Raw genomic sequence first — 19,849 nt, forward strand, 5'->3', positions numbered from 1 at the left:
AACCTAAGCTTTCCTTTGTTCCAACTAGCACAAGCACATATCCCCTTAGACACCAACTTGGCAGCATCAACAGATTTGCCAACCAACAAACACCATAATAAAACAACTTTCTCTCTAATTACGAGGTGCACATGTTTGGTGGGCAGCAGCCTAGCTCTAAGAAAATGATACCAGACCTGTGCATTTTCATTCAAATTTTTTTTCTACAAGGTGTAATTCTTATCATGTATTTCCCATTGAGCACTAGGAACACCTATCACACTTATCACTTCCATCATAAACTCATGATCATTCTTTTTTTGAAAATTTTCAAACTTGTCCTTAGAGTTTTTGGGCAAGGAAAAGTATTCCTTAATGGCTTTGGGACCAAAAGAGATGTGGACACCCCTACATAACACTTCAGTTCGATTCTATCTAACACTTCTGAGTAAAACTCCCTCACCACATTGATGTTTTCATCCTCTTTAGGATGAAGGTAGAACTTTTCCCAATGTTGGGCTTTCATCACCTCATAAACATATGCAAGATATGAGGTATGTTCCTCAAATCCTTTGACAGGGGTAGGGTCTCTTGCTATCATGATCTTCTCGTACCTCTCTAATGATTTCTCATAGGTAAAGGAGGATACTGAATTACTCTCAGGATTGATGGTTTTAGGAGTAAGTTTTGGACCGTGTGGTCCTCCACTACGCAGAATACCTTTTTCTAACCATGAGGATGAATGACACTAACAACACACAATAAAAATAAACTAAAAATAAAGAATAGAGAATAAAAACAGCAGATAAAAAAAGACTAAAAACTAAAAACAACAATTAAAAGGGAAAATAGCACCAGGTTGACACTTTTGATTGCTCCCCCATACTTAAACCTGATCTTGTGCTGGAATTCAGATAAGGTTGCACTCAACACCTATAACAAGAGAGACAAAAGTGTTAGTATCATATGCTCTCTTTTTTAAACAAAAGTAATTACTAAAAAAAATCAAAAAAAATCAAATATCAAAAAGATAGTCAGCAACAGAAATTTAATCACAAAATACACAGTAACCATGCTTAATTTTTAAAGTCTAAAGCTAGACTTTTCACTGCTGACTTTGGCTAATGGGTGGGAGGGTCAATGAGGGAGATGAAAATCTGAGCTTTCTCAATTGCCTCCCCCAAATAATGCTTTAACCTTTGACCATTGACAGTGAATGTTCTGCCATCTTGTTCATTTACAATATCTACTGCTCCATTCAAATAGACTTTTGTAACTTTAAATGGGCCAGACCACCTAGATTTCAGTTTTTCAGGAAAGAGTTTTAATCTAGAATTGAAAAGTAACACTTGCTGGCCCACTTCAAACTTCCTCTCTAAAATCTTCCTGTCATGCCACCTTTTCATTTTGTCGTTATACAGCTTGGCATTCTCATAGGCATGTAGTCTAAATTCATCCAACTCATTAAGTTGGAGAAGCCTATTTTCACCTGAAACAGTAGCATCCACATTCAACTGTTTAGTAGCCCAGTAGGCTTTATACTCTAATTCTAAAGGCAGATGACAATTCTTTGCAAAGACTAACTTGTATGGGGAGCATCCTAGGGGGGTCCTATATACTGTTCTGTAGGCCTAAAGAGAGTCATCCAATTTCAGTGACCAATCCTTCCTTGAAGGATTCACCACTTTTTCTAAAATTCTCTTAACTTCTCTATTGGTGACCTCCACCTGCCCACTGGTTTGTGGATGGTAGGCAGTAGCAACCTTATGCTTGACTCCATACTTAGCTAAGAGGGCTTCAAACTGCCTATTCACAAAATGTTTTCCCCTATCACTAATTATGGCTCTAGGAGTCCCAAATCTTGTGAAAATATTCTTTTTCAAGAATTTAATCACCACTTTTGAATCATTTGAGGGTAAGGCAGCAGCCTCCACCCATTTAGACACATAATCCACGGCAACCAAAATGTATTGGTTGCCAAAAGAGGGTGGAAAAGGTCCATAAAATCTATACCCCATACATCAAAGAGTTCTATTTCCAAAATTGGTTTCAAAGGCATCTCTTGCCTCTTGGAGACATTACCATTTCTTTGACACCTATCACACTTAAGGACATAGAATTGGCATCTTTAAACAAGGTGGGCCAAAAGAGGCCAGATTGCAGCACCTTTACTGCTGTCCTCATGCCACCAAAATGACCACCATATGGTGAGTTATGACTCTGCTTCAAAATCTCCTCTTTTTCTTCCTCTAACACACATCTCCTTAGGATCTGATTTGTACATATCTTAAACATATATGGCTCATCCCATAGGTAAAACCTACTATCATGTACCAACTTTTTCCTTTGCTGGTAACTCAACTCCTTAAGGAGCACCCCACTAACTAAATAGTTAGCTATGTCAGCAAACTATGGGGTGGTGTTAGTGGAAACCTGAAATAATTTTTCATCAGGGAAGGTTTCCTTTATGACTAGCTCAACTTTATTGTCACCTTGCTGCCCTTCATTTAGCCTAGACAAGTGATCAGCCACTTGGTTTTCTGATCCTTTCCTATCTTTAATCTCCATGTCAAACTCTTGTAGGAGAAGAACCCATCTAATCAGCCTAGTCTTTGAATCTTTCTTTTCTACCAAATACTTGATAGCTGAATGGTAAGTATACACAATGACCTTAGTTCCTACCAAATATGACCTGAATTTGTCAAAGGCAAACACCACAGCCAACAGTTCCTTTTCAGTCACTGTGTAGTTGAGCTGTGCTCCATTCAAGGTTCTGCTAGCATACTAAATAGAGTGGAAAACTCTATTTTTTCTTTGTCCTAACAAAGCCCCCACTGTCCAATCACTTGCATCATACATTAACTCAAATGGCAGTGACCAGTCAGGGGCTATTATTATGGGAGCAGAAATCAATTTCTGTTTTAGCTCCTCTAAGGCTTTGAGACAAGCCTCATCAAAATGGAAAGGGGTATTGGCTTCAAGCAGATGACAAAGAGGCTTAGAAATTTTGGAAAAATCTTTTATGAACCTCCTATAAAAACCAGCATGCCCAAGGAATGATCTAATTCCCTTTATGTTAACAGGGGTGGCAGTTTTTCAATCTGATCAATTTTTGCTTTATCAACCTCTAAACCAGCCTTGGAGATCCTATGTCCTAGCATTATGCCTTCCCTCACCATAAATTGACATTTTTCCCAATTGAGGACCAAATTTGTCTCCTCACATCTCTCTAGCACTCTTCCTAGATTGTCTAAGCACTCTTTATAAGAGTCTCCAAAAACACTGAAGTCATCCATGAAGACTTTCACAAATTGCTCTATCATATCAGTGAAAATGGCCATCATGCACCTTTGAAAGGTGGCTGGTGCATTGCACAGCCCAAATGGCATTCTCCTAAAGGTAAAAATGCCATAGGGACAAGTGAAAATGGTCTTTGGCCGGTCTTCAGGGGCTAAGGCTATTTGATTATAGCCTGAATAGCCATCTAGAAAATAGTAAAACTGCCTACTAGCCAATCTGTCCAACATCTGGTCAATAAAAGGTAAGGAAAAATGGTCTTTCCTAGTGGCTTTGTTGAGTTTTTTGTAATCCGTACAGATCCTCCAACCAGTGACAGTCCTGGTAGGTATTAATTCATTCTTATCATTTTCCACAATAGTGATCCCACCCTTTTTAGGGACACACTGCACTAGGCTGACCCAATTGCTGTCAGAAACAAGGTATATTACCCTAGCATCCAGCCACTTAATAATCTCCTTTTTCACTACCTCCTTCATTATTGGATTAAGTCTCCTCTGCTGCTCCCTAGAGCTGTTGTTTGGGTCTGTAAGAAGGATTTTATGCATGCAAAAGGATGGGCTTATACCTCTAATGTCTGCTAAGGTCCAACCTATAACTTTTTTGAATTTTTTTAACACAGCCAACAGCTGTTCCTCCTCCAAAACAGTGAGAAAATTAGACACAATGACTAGAAAGGTGTCTTTTTCTCCTAGGTAAGCGTACCTAAGATGATTAGGTAGGGGCTTAAGCTCTAAAATTATAGGCTCTTCAATTGAGGGTTTGGGAATTTTAAACCCCCTTTTGGTAAGCTCTAAGGACTCAAAGTTCTTATTTTTCCAATTGGGAATGGACCTGGTGTTCAGCCATTTGGACCATTCTTCTACATCAGTCCTATTGACTTCCAAACTCTCACAAACCTTGATTTATAGTGGATCCACTAATTCTGCTTCTATCCTCCTTTGTTAGACAGCATGATCAATCACATCTGGCATTGAACACTCCTCTAAATCTCTGGGGTATTTCAGGGATTTTAAAATGTTAAATTTTACTTGTTCCCCATTCACATTCATGGACAACTCTCCCTCTTTAACATCTATCACAGCCCCACCAGTGGCTAAGAAAGCTCTCCCTAAAATTATAGGCACTTCCATATCTCCCTCATAGTACAAAATGATGAAATCAGCTGGTAGGATAAATTTATCCACCTTGACTAAATTTTTTTCTATCTTCCCTTCAGGATATACTAGGGACCTATCTGCTAATTGCAAGGTAACAATTGTGGGACTAGGCTCTCCTACCTTTAACTTCTTGAAAACACTCATGGGCATCAAATTTATGCTAGCACCCAAGTCACACAATGCTTTGCCTACATATTGGTCTCCTATGGTGCAAGGGATTGTGAAATTGCCTGGTTCTCCTAATTTGGGAGGTATCTTGCTAAGCAAATATTGACTGATTTCTTGTCTAAGAGCAACAGTTTCAAACTCTTCTAACCTCCTTTTCCTAGAAAGAATTTCTTTCATGAACTTCACATAAGTAGGCATCTGCTCTAAGGCATCTACAAATGGAATATTGATGAAAAGTTGTTTTAGGAGGTCAAGGAACTTCCTAAATTGGTGCTCTTGCTTCAGTTTTTGCAACCTTTGGGGAAAAGGTGGTGGAGGTCTGTTGTTGACAACAAGTGCCTCAACATTTGGCTTAGTTGCTTGACCTTTTAGAGGTAAATTTTCCTTGGAAATAGTCCCTACAGGATGGTCTACTTGGATCTGGATTTCTGGTTCAACCAGAACAGGCAAAGGCACATTAAACTCAGCCTCTTGGTGGCTGACAGGGATTATGGAAGGATGAACAGGTTCAAAATTTTTCTCTAGAATTGAACCTTTTTTTGTCTGCAATTTTTCCTCTTTTCTTTTTTTTTTTAATGTGGAAGGTCTAACCACAGCTTCTGGCTGATTCACAGATCTTCCATTCCTGAGCTCTATCATATGACACTGCTCATTATTTCTCCCAGGCTCTTCAGTGTTACTAGGCAAAGTACCAGGGGGTCTGCTATTCAAAGCATTGGCTAAATGGCCTAGTTGGGATTCTAAATTCCTCAATGATGCAGGAATGCTCCGCACTATAGCCTCCAAGCTATTTTGCTTACTTTCACTCTTAACCAAATATTCCCTCAACAAAGCCTCTAAGGAAGAGGTTGAAGAAGAGGACATCTCACCAGATTGGTTTTGATAATATGGAACTGAAGATTGAGCAGCAGATTTCTGCCTTGGAGGTTGTTGGTAGTTTTGAGGGGGAAAAGTTGGTTTGGTTTGGGCATTGGAGGGTCCAGCTTGCTGCCTTTGCCCTTGAAAATAGTGGGGCTGTTGATTCTGCCTCCAACCTTGATTAAAATTATTGGAAAAATTATTATGGTTCCTATTTCGGTTTCCCACATAGTAGACAGACTCTGGGTTGGATGGACAGCTACCAAACAAATGGGGCCCACCAAAGAAAACACAAGTTTCACTTGTGTTCGCAGCATTGACTTGAGGTTGGGGTATTGGAACTTGAGGCTGAGACAATCTTGCCTCAGTGGGTTGTCCTTGGGTTTCTACTAGGGTGGATAGTGCATCAAACTTAGCTGACAAGGCTGTTACAGAATCTACCTCATGTAGACCAGCCACTCTCCTTGGTTGATTTCTCTCATCAGGCCATTGGGCATAATTCTGAGTCATTTGTTCCAACAACTCATAGGCTTGATTAAAGGACCTGGACATAAACATGCCATTAGCAGCAGAATTTGCTAAGGCTCTGTTTGTAGTGTTAAGGTTGTTGTACAAGGTCTGTAACACTGCCCATGAGGGCAAGCCATGGTTGGGACATTATTTTAGGAGAATCTTAAACCTCTCCCACACATCCACTAAGGTCTCGCCATCCTTCTGCATGAAGTTGGTGATGTCACATCTGGTTTGCACTATCTTATTGGATGGTAAGAACTTCATTATGAATTTTTCAGCCAATGTATGCCAATTGGTTATGGAGTTGGATGGAAGGGAGTTCAACCACTCTTTGGCTTTGTCAGCCAATGAGTGGAGGAAAAGCTTTAATCTCAGAGCATCATCTGAGATATTGGGATTCCTAAAAGTATTAGCCACTTCTATGAAATTCCTAAGGTGCTTATGTGGGTCTTCCATCAGTAGACCATGGCACTGCCACATATTTTGGAGCATTGTGAACATCACAGGTTCTAACTTAAAGGGTAATCCATTAACAGGCTGGGCAATACTTGGGTCCAACTCATCCAAAACAGGTATGATAAAATCCATCATGGATCTATCATTGTCATCTATTGGCTGGTTCAGTATCCTCTCAGGTCCTCCCCCATTCCCATTTCCATTTTCTACATTCTCCATTTCTCCAAAATCAGGATTTGGAATCTGCCTATTAGCTCTCTAGCCTCTTCTCTGAAGTCTAAAGGTCCTTTCAGGTCCAGGGTCAAAAGCTTCTAAGAAAGGGTGTGGAGTTGCACTCATGCACCCTTTGAGCTAAAAAAATATATTTAAACCTGACTAGCTTAACAACCAAGATTCCTATTCGGCTCTTTATAAAAAAATTTGAAAGAAACAAACAGAGCAGAAAATTCAAAAATGGAAGCAGTAACAGTATCCAAAAACAGACAGAATTATAGAACAGTAAAAAAAAATCTAAACTAAAGGAATGAAACTAGTAATAAAAATAAAAGATTGACGCGAAAAAATTAAGAAACAAATTAACAGCAATGAAACAATAAACTAAAATATTAAATGACAAAACAACTATATAAAACATGGCAGGAAATCAGAATATTAACAGAACAAAAATCAAACTACCACTATTCAAGGAATTACAACAATATCAACTAACACAATAAAGAAACAGAATTAAAATAAGCTAAAATAAAAATAGAAGAAAAATGAATTAACTCAGAAACAACAATCACACAAAGAATTCTAACAATGTACGAATCGATCCCCGGCAATGGCGCCAAAAACTTGTTGCCTTGCTAAAAGTTATGCAAGTAAGCACGCAAGTATAGGCGACAACAAGTAATAGAGGGCGTATTTGAGACCCTAATATCGTTCCCACAAGGATCTTTGGCGTTTTTGACTTGACTAAAATTGCAATTGCTAAAACGAAATATAATCTAAAAAGAGAGTAAAAATAAAAACAAAGTAATCACAAACCTAAGTTGAAATATTACTGACTAGTGACTCTATTTTTTAGAATTTTCAGAGTTGATTTCTTGGGTAAAGTGATAAAATAGTGGGGAAAACAATTTAGGTATATGATGTAAAAAAAACTTTTAGATAACAAAAACAACTTGTAAAATTAGAATGATGATTGAAAAATTTAAAAGTCAGAGAAACAGAAAAATGTTGTTTGTGAAAATAGTTAGGGAAATGGGTTAAGTTTCGCTTACCTTTCCCACAGCAATGGAGTAATTGTCAATTACAGATTATTAAGATTAGTTCCCAGTTAACGGAACACTTCTTGTTGATTTTAATCTCTCAAAACCATTTTATCCTAAACAATCATTTACACATCTCTGTGCTAAATGAAGTAAGGACTCATGCATTCCAAATCCACAATTACATGGTGGTTGTCCTTATCTCTAAGTGACAACCTTTGAATGCTCTCACATTCAAGTCCATGTGCTTAATGCATTTCCAGAATCAATCATCTCTCGATGACTTCTTCCTGACACAATATCTACCATCAGGCCTCAATGAAAGAATGTTTAAATACAAAGTATAGCATTAAACAACTGAGAATCAAAAGTTAACAAAAGTAATTAACAATTAACCATCACTGAGGTTTAGGTACCTAGACTCAACCTTAAAAGGTATAGCTCATACCCATAAGGGCAAAGCTACAAAAACAGTAACTGAAACGAAAATTACAGAGAAATAAAGTTCAGAAATCGTAAAGGTACATCACTAGTCCTAATCACCGGAGTAGCCTCAGTGCTGTACTGACATGTTAAATCCAAAAAATAGAAACTCTATTAAAGTACCAGCAAAATAAAAGGAAAATAAAAGGAGAATAGAGAAGACTTTAGAAGACCAAGAGAGCTCACATCAACGATTCCTCCTCTTTTTATAGCTCTCTCACACGCATGCATGGGCTGTGGGCCCTTTCATCACAGCCTCCACGTCACGCGCCCCTTGCTGCGAGTCACACGAATACCCTTCGCTCCACGCTTTATCAGTTGCTCCACCAAATGGGTTCTCTCTCCACACTCGTAACAACCCTCACGTCACACTTCTAGAACTTTGGTTAACTGAATCACTATAAGAAAAAGCTTGTGTGGTTCAATGGCTAACAGAAAATGGGACTGGATGATCGATTGGATGGCTAAGTGGTTAGCTTGAGATGAAGGGTTAAGGATTTGGTATGCGGCGGTGGTTAGGGTATGAGTAATGGCTTGAGAGAAGGGAAGAATAGGGTTCGTGAGGTTAGGAAAGTGAATGGGACTGAATGTTGCCTTAGGTGTTTTTGGGTTGTCCTTTTTCCTTTCTGTTAATGACTTGGGCTCTGTGTCTTTTTGGGCTTCTGACTTACATTGCCAAAGATCGACCCACTCCTTTTTCTCTTCTTTTCTTTCTTCCTTCTTTCTTTGCTTTTCTTTCTTCCCTCGGGCTCTTCTGACTTGTATTGTAAAGGTTCAGCCTAATTCTTTGTCTTTTTTTTTCTTTGCTTGGACAATATCAACAAGTGGACCTGAAAAATAAAATAAAAGCCCGTTAGCACTTAAATCAGTAACATTCAACTCAATGTCATTTGGGGTATCTATTTCACAAGGAGTATATATTTCTTTACATTTTCACAATAAAAACCATATGTTTTAAGTCTCATTTCATGGACTTATCAAGCTACATATGCCTACCAAAATGGATGTTGACTATAACATGCATCATATCTAATCATGTCTCCAAAACATATATCAATACATAAAACTACTATTGCAACTTTATCTTCTAGCCACTCTGCATTGGCCTCTTGCCCTGAGTGGGCTCTCCTGCTACTGCCGAAGTACCTAAAATATGTCCCCATAATCGGGGTGAGAATAAACTCAATAAACTCTTGATCTAAGGAGCAGTCTCCTCCCAAAAGTTCACTTACTGCATGAAAGGTCAGATACAGAGCATAGCATACATCATATAAACATATCATAATTTATCATAAGACTCCTAAAGCGTAATTTCTAACTTTGACCAGTCCACACATAATCTCCGACAACCGAAGTCCCCCCACGGAGTTTGTTCATTGATCAAGAACCATACTTATCGCATCATTTCATATCATATCATATAGTCTACATGAATGTAACTATACTAAGTATCTAACATATAAAACATACAAACATACAGATATCCTAACCATCATCCCACTGGATCATGGTGTATCAACAAGAAAAGAGAAAAATCCTTAAACCAAAAGCTTACTTGTAAGCAGCTTTCCTTATACTTAATACTGGAAACTGATTCGCTTAACTCACTTCTCTTGATTCCAAACTAAAATACATAAACATGGGCATCATTAACTATCAATCCAAAACTTTCTTAAACGTGAAGAATTCTACGCTTTCCATGCGTAGTTCAAAATCTTCCATACTTACACAATCTTACTTATTCATTTATGCCACCAGACAAGTCTCCATATTAAATATCTAGACTTCCCATATTAACATAACATAGACTTTCTACTGAAAAATACTAACATATTTGAAACATAGACTTAGAAAAAGACTTACAAATTTCCTATCTTTTAACTTAACTTTACCATGACTTATCACTTAAATCAACTTAAAATAATATTCATTCAACTTATAAAAATCTTAACTTACTTTTTTTTTTTTTTTTTTGTAAATAGAATCTTAACTTACTTAGTATTACATCATATAGCTGAAATATAACACATAATTTTATACTATCCTTTTTCATTTCTAAACCGTTCAATTTAGACTTTTACCAATTAAAAACCAATACAAACACTAAAACTTCATAAAAACCATCATACAAGACCATATGAATTCTTAAAAATCATTTTCATAAGAGACCCATAAATTTGATAGACAGAAGCTTAATTTAAGAATTCTAACCGTAGAATTGAGAGTTTATACCTTAGATAGGTTAACGGGACCCAGAAATCAACTTAGAATCGAATGAACATAAACAAAATCATCTTTTTTTCAAGGAGGCAGCAAGGAACTCGTGGCTTAAGGTGGACATATCTCACTCATATAAACTCCTATAGATGTTCGAAGACCAATGCTATGATCACAAGATCCTACACTACAAGTTTCGTGAAATAGAATTTTTGAAAAAAGTGGTTAAAACTAGATGAAAATATCATTCTTTTCTCTCTTGAAATGTGGGCCTAAACCATGAAGAAAGAAGAAGTTAAATGATCTTGGATGTTAGCCTATTTATAGGCATATGGCCATGGTCATCAAGAAGAAAAAAAGAAAGCTTAACGTAGAAGATAACTTAGCGAGCAAGCTTTAATAACTTAGTGAGCAAGCTTTAATAACTTAGTGAGCGAGTCACCTTACTTGGCGTGCGAGACATCCTTCTTGACGTCCAAGTTAACTTGGTAAACAAGTTAACTTACTTGGAAGACAAGCCATACTAACTTAGCGGCTAAGCAACTCAAGTGGTGTCATGGAGAAGCTACTTACGTAACTTAAGGAACAAGTAACTAATCTTGCAAAATAAGCAAACTTGGTGACCAAGTTTCATGAAACTTAGTGACTAAGTCTTGAAAAGTAGTGTGATGAAGAAGCTATCTAGGTAACTTGTAGGACAAGCTACTAGATGACTTGTTTAATAAGTAAGCTACGTGACTTCCTAAAGAAGCTTTCTTAATAACTTAGTGACTAAGTAAACCAAACTTAATGACTAAGCAATTGAAACTTAATGGACAAGATATTGAGGTAACTTATTGAGCAAGTAAAGTACCTTGACCAATAAGCAAGGTTACTTGACTGATAAGAAAACTAAGATTACTTGATAAACAAGAAAGATAACTGAGAAAATTAGACAACACATCATTTAAGCTTTATTTGAAATAACTCTATTGTTTTTCATTTTCTCTAACTTTAACTTATTTTTCATAATTATTCTACTCATAATTAACATACCTTTATACCACTTAAGATTCATGAAATTTCCTAAAGAATTTGATTTTACTATTAAAATCTAGTTTAGACCAAGTTTCGCTAATTTGCAAAATGGTACCTAAATTGTCTCATAATTGACTTTTGACCTTAACATCCAAATATTACTAATAATGTCCTAATTGACTTGCTTGGCATAAATGACATTCCCATCATCAATATCATGATAATTTCATGATTAACAAATCAAACTTACTTAAATCCTTAATTTCATATACTTACTATATGGGTTGTTATATTGGATGTGCGTTGGGGAACATGGGCAGCCATCATGTTGCATGCCCTATGATGAGCTGCAACAATAAATCATCTTTCACATGTATGTCCATCGTGATGTGACCTTTATGCCCCTAAACTTTTCAACTTCCCACCTTTATAAGGAAATCTCTTAATCTTCTTCCCATTTTCTATGCCTAGTGTATACCCCTTCTATTGTTTGCTTTTTGAGATTGCATATTTTTTGGGTTCTTTGGGTTCTTGTTGAAAAGAAAAGATGGCTAAACAATCACACAAGACGGGGGGGCAAATTGTGTTTTACTTCTTCTTCTTCAAGAAACAATGAAAAACACAACATTTTTATTCAAATTTCATCCAAAATGAAATTCATAGAGTATGAACCTTTTCCCAACACAAAAACAGAATTAAAACATATTACATAACAAGTAATTCAGAGGTTTAATAGCGGAATCAAAATTAGAAGGAAAAATGAAGAAAAGCATTGTAATTCAATACCCCTTTCAAGAAAACATTCAAGAACATAATCAAACAGAAAACTAATGATTCTCATACCTTAAATAGATTCAATATAACATGTATAATCCAGAAAATAAGTTATAAGCATTGAAATCAAAGAGATAAGTTAAGAAAGAATCACACAGGAATATATTTGGGTACACTCTCCATCACTTGAGAGCTACATCCAGACTGAGGTCAATTCGTTCCACTATGTTCTAACTTCCAAATGGTGCCAGAAAAACCGATTTACAAGGGCAATTTCACAAATCTATGATCACACCTTGATCACACTTAAACTAAGACCCTTAGGATCACTCCCATTTGTGTCACAAACGATTACAACAATCAAATTCATTCAAACAGATGTAGGGCAGCCTCTCCACGTTTAGAATTCTCAGAAAGATCAGAAAAAGATTAAGAAACGAGAGAGTAATTGAGCTTTTTCTCAAAGATATGCAAAAATAGGCCAAATGAGGGTTCAATCTGAATTCTCTATTATCCGGTGTTTTCCAATTATAATCCTTGTTTAGAAACCCTTAGAAATGTTTATATAGGTGTCATATCGAGTTACTAGCCGTTTATAGTCTTTGGACATATAAAAATTCGAATTACTTAAGCTTTAAGTCACTTAAGACAGGGAGTAATCAATTACTTTTCATAGGCTAATTGATTACTTCTTCAAAGACTTCAGGTAATCGATTACTTCTTCAAAGAATCCAGGTAATCGATTACTTCACTTAGGTAATCAATTACTTCATATCATAAACTTAATTTTCAGCTATCTTTTCAAATTTTAATGAATTTAGTGACTTCTAAATGATTTTTAGTGACATCTAGCATATGTATGATCACGTCTCACACTTTTATAACAACTCTTCATGTGTGTGTGATCTTGTATTCATGATCTAAGTGTATATGTCACTAAAGCACGAGTTTATGACCTATTAATGCATTTCTCAATATAAAGCTCAGTAAACTTAATCCTATAAGTTCTAAGACTCTAAATAGACATTGCAAATAGTATAAGCAATGAGTCTTCTTTGTCTTTAATACTCTTCATGATTTGAGCCTTCTAGTACTTCTTTTAACTTGAAAAGCTTGGACTTCTATATTGACTTTTCACATTTGAGTAGCCTTATCAAGTTTACACTTTGCTTTGGTCTTCTAGTACCATTTAAGACTTGTTGCCATACCTTCCATTGAGAACATCCATGTTGAGCTATGTTGGTCCTTTGTAGGTGCTTTATTATCATCAAAACTTCAACATCATAGTCTTTGTAATGTAATACCCGCACCGCTAAATTAGAAAATAAATAGTCCTATAATTGACCTTATATAATTATAGAAAGATCATAATAATTAATGTAGAACCATTTACCTGTAGAAAAGTGTAACTGCTGGGTACCGTGCGGTATAAATAAGTACCGAAAGAGTGACCCGAAAAAGGGAAATGAAAATATGAATATTCTTAGACAAATATCTAAGCAAATAATACAGAATTTTAAAGACAAACAAAGAACGGAGCTATGAGAACTAATACTGTTGTGTGGTAAAATTGCGTACCGATGAAGTATCTCAGAAAAATAAAAAAAAAATATGAAAATTTCTAGAAAAATATCTAGGTTAAGAATCTAAAATTTAAGAGCTAAACGAAGAGCGGAACTAATTAAACTAATACTGCTAGTTTAACTTAAGTGACAATATAAATAGAAGAAGAGATCAGAACCCTAGTTTTTTTTTTCAAAAATACACAGCCGCTGATTTGTTGCTGCCATTTTGGGTCTTCTTGGGGACTTAGCTTTCTCTCTTAGAAAATCTCCAAAGTGTTCATCTTTCTCCTTCTCTCCTCTATTGAAACATCACTCAATCATTAAAGCTCTAGTCTTGTTGAAGGAAAACTCATTTTTGAAGGATTTGGATGCTTTTTCAACCTCTAAAGCTTTCATTTTTTTCTGTTCTCAAAAAGATCGAAGGTAAACTTAACTATCCCTTTTGTAAATTCATAATTTTGATTATAATCCTTGTTATATGTTACTGTTAATTCAGAAGTCATTTTAATTTAAAAATGACTCGGTTAATTTTGATACAGTGTTTCGGTCACTGTAAATATATAATTGGTGATGATTATTGTTCACATATATTCTGGTCTCATTTTGTCTCATCCTGTACACAATCCTTTACTTTACCATTTTTGTCTCGGTTAGCGTGGAACCACTTAAATGGCTGAGTACCTTTTATTAAATGGGTCTCTTACTGTTACAATAGTATTCTTGAAATTCATACTATGCGCTACCTTTCTTTCTTTACATGGCCATTTGTTTTGTCACATTTTATGTTTTGGTTTTATCGGTTTGCGTGACTTTCACATGAAAATTCAGCACCTTTCTATAGGAATTCGGTGACTGTGTTACTCAATGTATATGAATACATTTTTGTGCCATATCTATAAATACACTTTAGTCCAAGTTGTTATATATATATATATGTGTGTCAACGTTAAACATATATATATATATATATATATATATATATATATGAGATAAGATCTTTTGACACCATTGTCAAATTTGAAATTTGACACCTCATCTAAGAGTCATTAGATCAAAAAAGATCAATGGTGTCACATGCTCACAAATCAGAGTCATTGATCTTTTTCGATCCAATGACTCTCAGATGAGGTGTCAAACTACAAATTTGACACCGATATCAAAAGATGCTACCTCTATATATATATATTTATTGTTAACCAGGGTGTGCATCTACGTTAGATAAAAGTATACATTCTTTTATAAATTCTGGTCTTGGAAACGTGTATCTATATATATATATATATATATATATATATATATATATATATATATATATATATATATATATATATATATATATTATTGTGGCTATATATATATATATAAAAGATAATAATAATCTAAAATTAAATAAATTAAATGGTAAGTCTTAGATAGGATCTCCAGGTTCAAAATAAAAAAGAAAATAATATCTGATTGCCTTGGAATTTTAGAATATCTATATTGATACTATGATGGTCATTGAACCAGATTTGTGAGGTCATTGGATTCTATTTGTGTTGTGGACCCTTGTGATACTGAGTTCGAGTCAGAGGGGCATGCGGGTACAAGTAAGCTTCTGGTCCTCGGATTATTCCTCTGTTTGTTTCGCCAACCTCTATGGGAGGGTGGTTTATGTACATGGTATGCTCTAGTGAAAATGATATATATACAGATATTTTTCGGAGATATGTGGATATGTCTGTTGATGTAATATATGGATGTGATATTAATACTTGTACGATTAGGTAGCAACCCTGGTGTGCAAGGCATGAGGCAGCATCCCTCATGTTTGGTAGGTAGTAGACGTGCATAAATCCTATCCTATTCCCTTGCCAGTCGAACCACATGTGCATACATCACATACATGAGATATTATTATTGTTGAGTTATTATTGTTGAGTTATTATTGTTGAGATATTATTGTGGAATATGGAGTATTGCTGATTGAATGAATTGTTATAATATGCCTATGCATTTTATCTATTTTTGAATTTATTATAAACCTGTAAGTGAGCTTGGGGCGGAAAAGTCCTTGAGGACCCATTGTCTTACTGAGGTTTATTGTCAGAAATCTCACCCCGTCCGGGGCATATTTTCAAGTTCAGATGGTTATATGGAAGACCCTAGAGGAAATAGGCCGGAGATATTTAGCTGATAGTATGCTTGCATGGAGATTTACTTTGTTTTATGTATATGACTTATGCTGAGACTTGATGTTGTTACGCTTTTAATCAGACTTGGTTATTTATATTTGTGTGAGCAGGGGGATTGTCCCTACCATTTGAGATAGTATTTTATGTTGAGACTTGAGTTATGTAATAATGTATCAGTACATTGTCATGGCTACTTGATGTAGTACTATGACTTGATATTTTTATATTATTTGTGGTTATACAGTACATGAGTTGGCATTACATACAGGTTTAGTACTAAATTTTTTTTTATATATTGGGGTTTTAATATTGAGGTTTAATATTGAGATAATTGTACGAGATATATTCATAATTGAATTAGTAAGCTTCCGCACTATGTTTTAATTAATTAAACAGGTTTTAATTTACCATATGTATGTTAATACACCTGGTGCACACAGGGTGTTACATTTTATAGTATCAGAGCACTTTCTAGGGATAGGCTTGTATGTAATGTTATAACCTTAAGTTTTCTTGTTTGTTTGTGTTGTCTCATGAAGGTTCTTTTAGGTTTTGCTGTGATAATGCATGTGTGACCACATTGTGTGCCTGATCAACTCATCATGTGTGTGTTACATGTATAGAGTTATGGCTCTTAGAAGAACTTGGGAGGCACTAGAGGGTGAGTCGGATCCTATAATTGCTGCAATGGCAGAAATGCAAGCCAACACGCGTGCTGACAGGAAGGCTACAGAGGATGTGCTCGGTGCCAATAGAATGGCGAATATGACTATGTTCAAGGTGATGCTAGAAGAGATAAGAGCTAGGCATGTTGGAGGCCAACATCCTCCGCCACCACCACCACCACCTCCACCATCGCCACTACCACCTCCACTATTTGACCAGGAGGGAGATAGAGCTAATAGATGGCATGGCCATGATGATGATTGGCAGAGTAATTTGGGAGGAGGTAGTCACTTGACTGGCATAATGCAGCCTTATTATGAGCCAGTCGAGGATCAGGAGAACCATGAGCGCAGGTTAAATGCTTTCCGTAAGCATAATCCTCTTTCTTTCGATGGAGCCTTTGACCCAATTGCTGTTGCTAGATGGCTTCAGGCTTTGGATAAGAATTTTTGTGTGATGCAGTGTACCGATCAACATAAGCTTATGTTAGCAACTTATAAGCTAGAGGGTGATGCTCATGAGTGATGGACGAATACCGCTCTTAATCACCTGGCCATTCTTTGAGGACTTGTTCCTTGGGAGGTATTTTCCCCTCGATGCACAGGAAAGAAAACAAGGTGAATTTGAGAGGTTGACTCAGGGGAACATGATTGTTGATGAGTACTTGGCAAAGTTTAATAAACTAGCCAAGTATGCACACTTTAGGCTTGCTATGCCTACCCCTACATTCATGGCAGCTAAGTTCAGGAGAGGTCTGAATGTTGATATAGCTGACTGGATTGCTGGAGCTCCTTCTAGGGATTTTGGTACCCTGGTCCAGCAATGCAGGGACATTGAGGATGTATGCGCAACCAGTAAGGCCAGGTGGGCCAAGGAGGCAGAGACTAGAGGAGCTGGTTGTTCCTTTCAGGGGAGAAACAAGAGATATGATAGTAAGGGTAAAGGGAAGTTTCTTCAGACCAGACAACCAGCAAACAGATTCAAGAGGACTTCTACACAGTAGAGAGGGTTTGCTGTGCGAGTTGTGGGAAGGAGCATTTGAGCCGTTGTGCTTCAGGAGAGATAGTGTATTTTAAGTGCGGGAAGAGCGGCCATGTGGCCAAAGATTGTTATGCATCGGGAGCTCAGGCCGCAGTTGCTCGTGTTTCACCACTACAGATGATACCCATGCCGCCTTCTCCACTTTATGCCGCACAGTCTACAGTACCACCATTTGTACCACCCACGACACCATCTTTTGTGTCGTCTGTTGCATCATCTACCATACCAACTATTATGGGCTGAGTGTACACATTGGATCGCCAGCAGTCAAGCAGTGCATCAGATCTTGTCAGAGGTATTATTTATGTTAGAGGCCGCAGTGTTGATGCATTGTTTGACTCTGGGGTCACGAATTCCTTTATTGCGGGCTCGATTGCTATGGGGATAGGACTGCCCATTTCTGAGCTTGCTCCACCGTTGCGGATCACCACCGCCACTGGAGAGAGATATGACACTACATTCGTTTATCGGGATGTGGCTTTCTTGTTTAGTGGCCGAGAATACTTGGTAGATTTTATTTGCATACCTATGGATAATCTGGAAATCATCTTAGGTATGGACTGGTTAATGAAGAATGGCGTAATGATTGATTGTTGTGCTAAGAAGGTTATAGTGACTTCTTGCGACTCTGCTACTACCTTTTCTCCCTACTTGTCTGTGTTGTAGGCTAATAAGGCCTTGAAGACTGGAGCCTTTGGATATGTTATGTTGGGAGGTTTGGTTAGTGGGAACCAAGCGGATATCACCGGTATACCCGTGGTGAGTGAGTTCCTTGAGATATTTCCCGAGGAGATCCCCGAGTTTCCACTGCCTAGAGAGATAGAGTTTTCTATCGACTTGTTGCCTGGTGTGGGGTCTATCTCATTGGCTCCATATCGAATGTCCCCACATGAGCTGAAGAAGCATATAGAAGAATTATCTGCAAGAATTTTATACGACCCAGTGTGTCCCCATGGGGAGCGCTTGTGATTTTTGTGAAGAAGAAAGAGGGAGCATACGATTGTGCACCGATTACAGAAAGTTGAACAAGGTGACAATCAAGAACAAGTATCCCATTTCTCGCGTTGATGATCTGTTAGATCAACTCAGGGGTGCTTGCGTGTTCTCCAAGATTGGCCTTCGGTCCGGGTATCATCATATCCAGATGAAGACGAAGGACATTCCGAAGATCGCATTCAGATCTCGATATGGTCATTATGAGTAGTTGGAGATTCCATTTGGACTCACTAATGCACCAGCGGTATTCATGGATTACATGAACCATATCTTCCATCCTTATTTGGATCAGTTTGTGATCGTTTACATTGACGATATTTTGATTTACTCCAAGAGCAATGAGAAGCATGAGGAACATTTGAGGATAGTACTGCAGGTGTTGAAAGAGAAGAAATTGTATGCTAAACCTTCTAAATGTGAGTTTTGGCTCACGCAGGTGAAGTTCATTGGGCATGTTATTTCTGCTGCAGGAGTAGCAGTAGATCCGAGCAAGATAGAAGCAGTGATGAACTGGGAGAGGCCCAAGACTATTACAGAAGTGGGGAGCTTCTTGGGTTTGGCTGGGTATTCTCGGAGATTCATTGAGGGATTCTCCAAGATGGTGTTATTACTTACCCGTCTCACTCGCAAGGAGACTCCATTTGTGTGGACACATGAGTGTGAGGCGTGTTTTCAGGAACTAAAGGAAAAGTTGACAACCGCACCAGTGTTGACCCTTCCTGATCCTGCAGTGGAGTTTGAGCTTTATTGTGATGCCTCTAAGAAGGGGCTGGGTTATGTACTGATTCATAAAAGAAAAGTAGTAGCTTATGCTTTGAGACAGTTGAAGTCGCATGAGGAAAACTACCCGACTTATGACTTGGAGTTGGCTGCTATTGTTTTTGCCCTGAAGAGTTGGAGACATTATTTGTATGGCATGAAATTTGCAGTATTAAGTGATCATAAGAGCTTGAAATATTTATTTGATCAAAAGGAGTTGAATATGAGACAGCGTTGTTGGACGAAATTCATTAAGGAATATGACTTTGAGTTGAAGTACCACCCGGGCAAGGCCAATGTGGTTGCTGATGCTCTAAGTTAGAAATCGGTTAGTGTAAACAGTTTGAGGAGTCAGGGATATGAGTTGCTTGAACAGTTTCGAGACTTGAGAGTAAGTTCTTTATTTGGAGGACAACTTCTTGAGTTAGAGACAACAAGGGTAGAGAATGAGTTGATGGAGAAGATAAAAGAAG

General features: G+C 37.2%; 1 protein-coding gene and 1 non-coding gene across 2 annotated transcripts; one reads left to right on the forward strand and one right to left on the reverse strand.

Moving 5' to 3' along the window:
- Nucleotides 1–4,220: 4,220 nt before the first annotated feature.
- On the reverse strand, nucleotides 4,221–6,650 carry LOC133284775 (uncharacterized). The gene is made up of 3 exons (XM_061481893.1): nucleotides 6,142–6,650; nucleotides 5,196–6,006; nucleotides 4,221–5,024 (listed from the first exon to the last, which is right to left on the reverse strand). The coding sequence occupies exons 1-3, from the start codon at nucleotides 6,648–6,650 to the stop codon at nucleotides 4,221–4,223; spliced, it is 2,124 nt and encodes a 707-aa protein (XP_061337877.1).
- On the forward strand, nucleotides 6,103–6,208 carry LOC133284922 (small nucleolar RNA R71). Its single transcript, XR_009747949.1, has one exon. It is a non-coding gene; the product is annotated as a small nucleolar RNA R71 (small nucleolar RNA).
- Nucleotides 6,651–19,849: the final 13,199 nt, after the last annotated feature.

The sequence above is a fragment of the Gastrolobium bilobum genome, unplaced genomic scaffold (genome assembly GCF_033153095.1).
Source record: "Gastrolobium bilobum isolate Gb01-03AN ecotype WA unplaced genomic scaffold, APGP_CSIRO_Gbil_v1 utg25148, whole genome shotgun sequence".
Lineage (NCBI taxonomy): Eukaryota > Viridiplantae > Streptophyta > Magnoliopsida > Fabales > Fabaceae > Gastrolobium > Gastrolobium bilobum.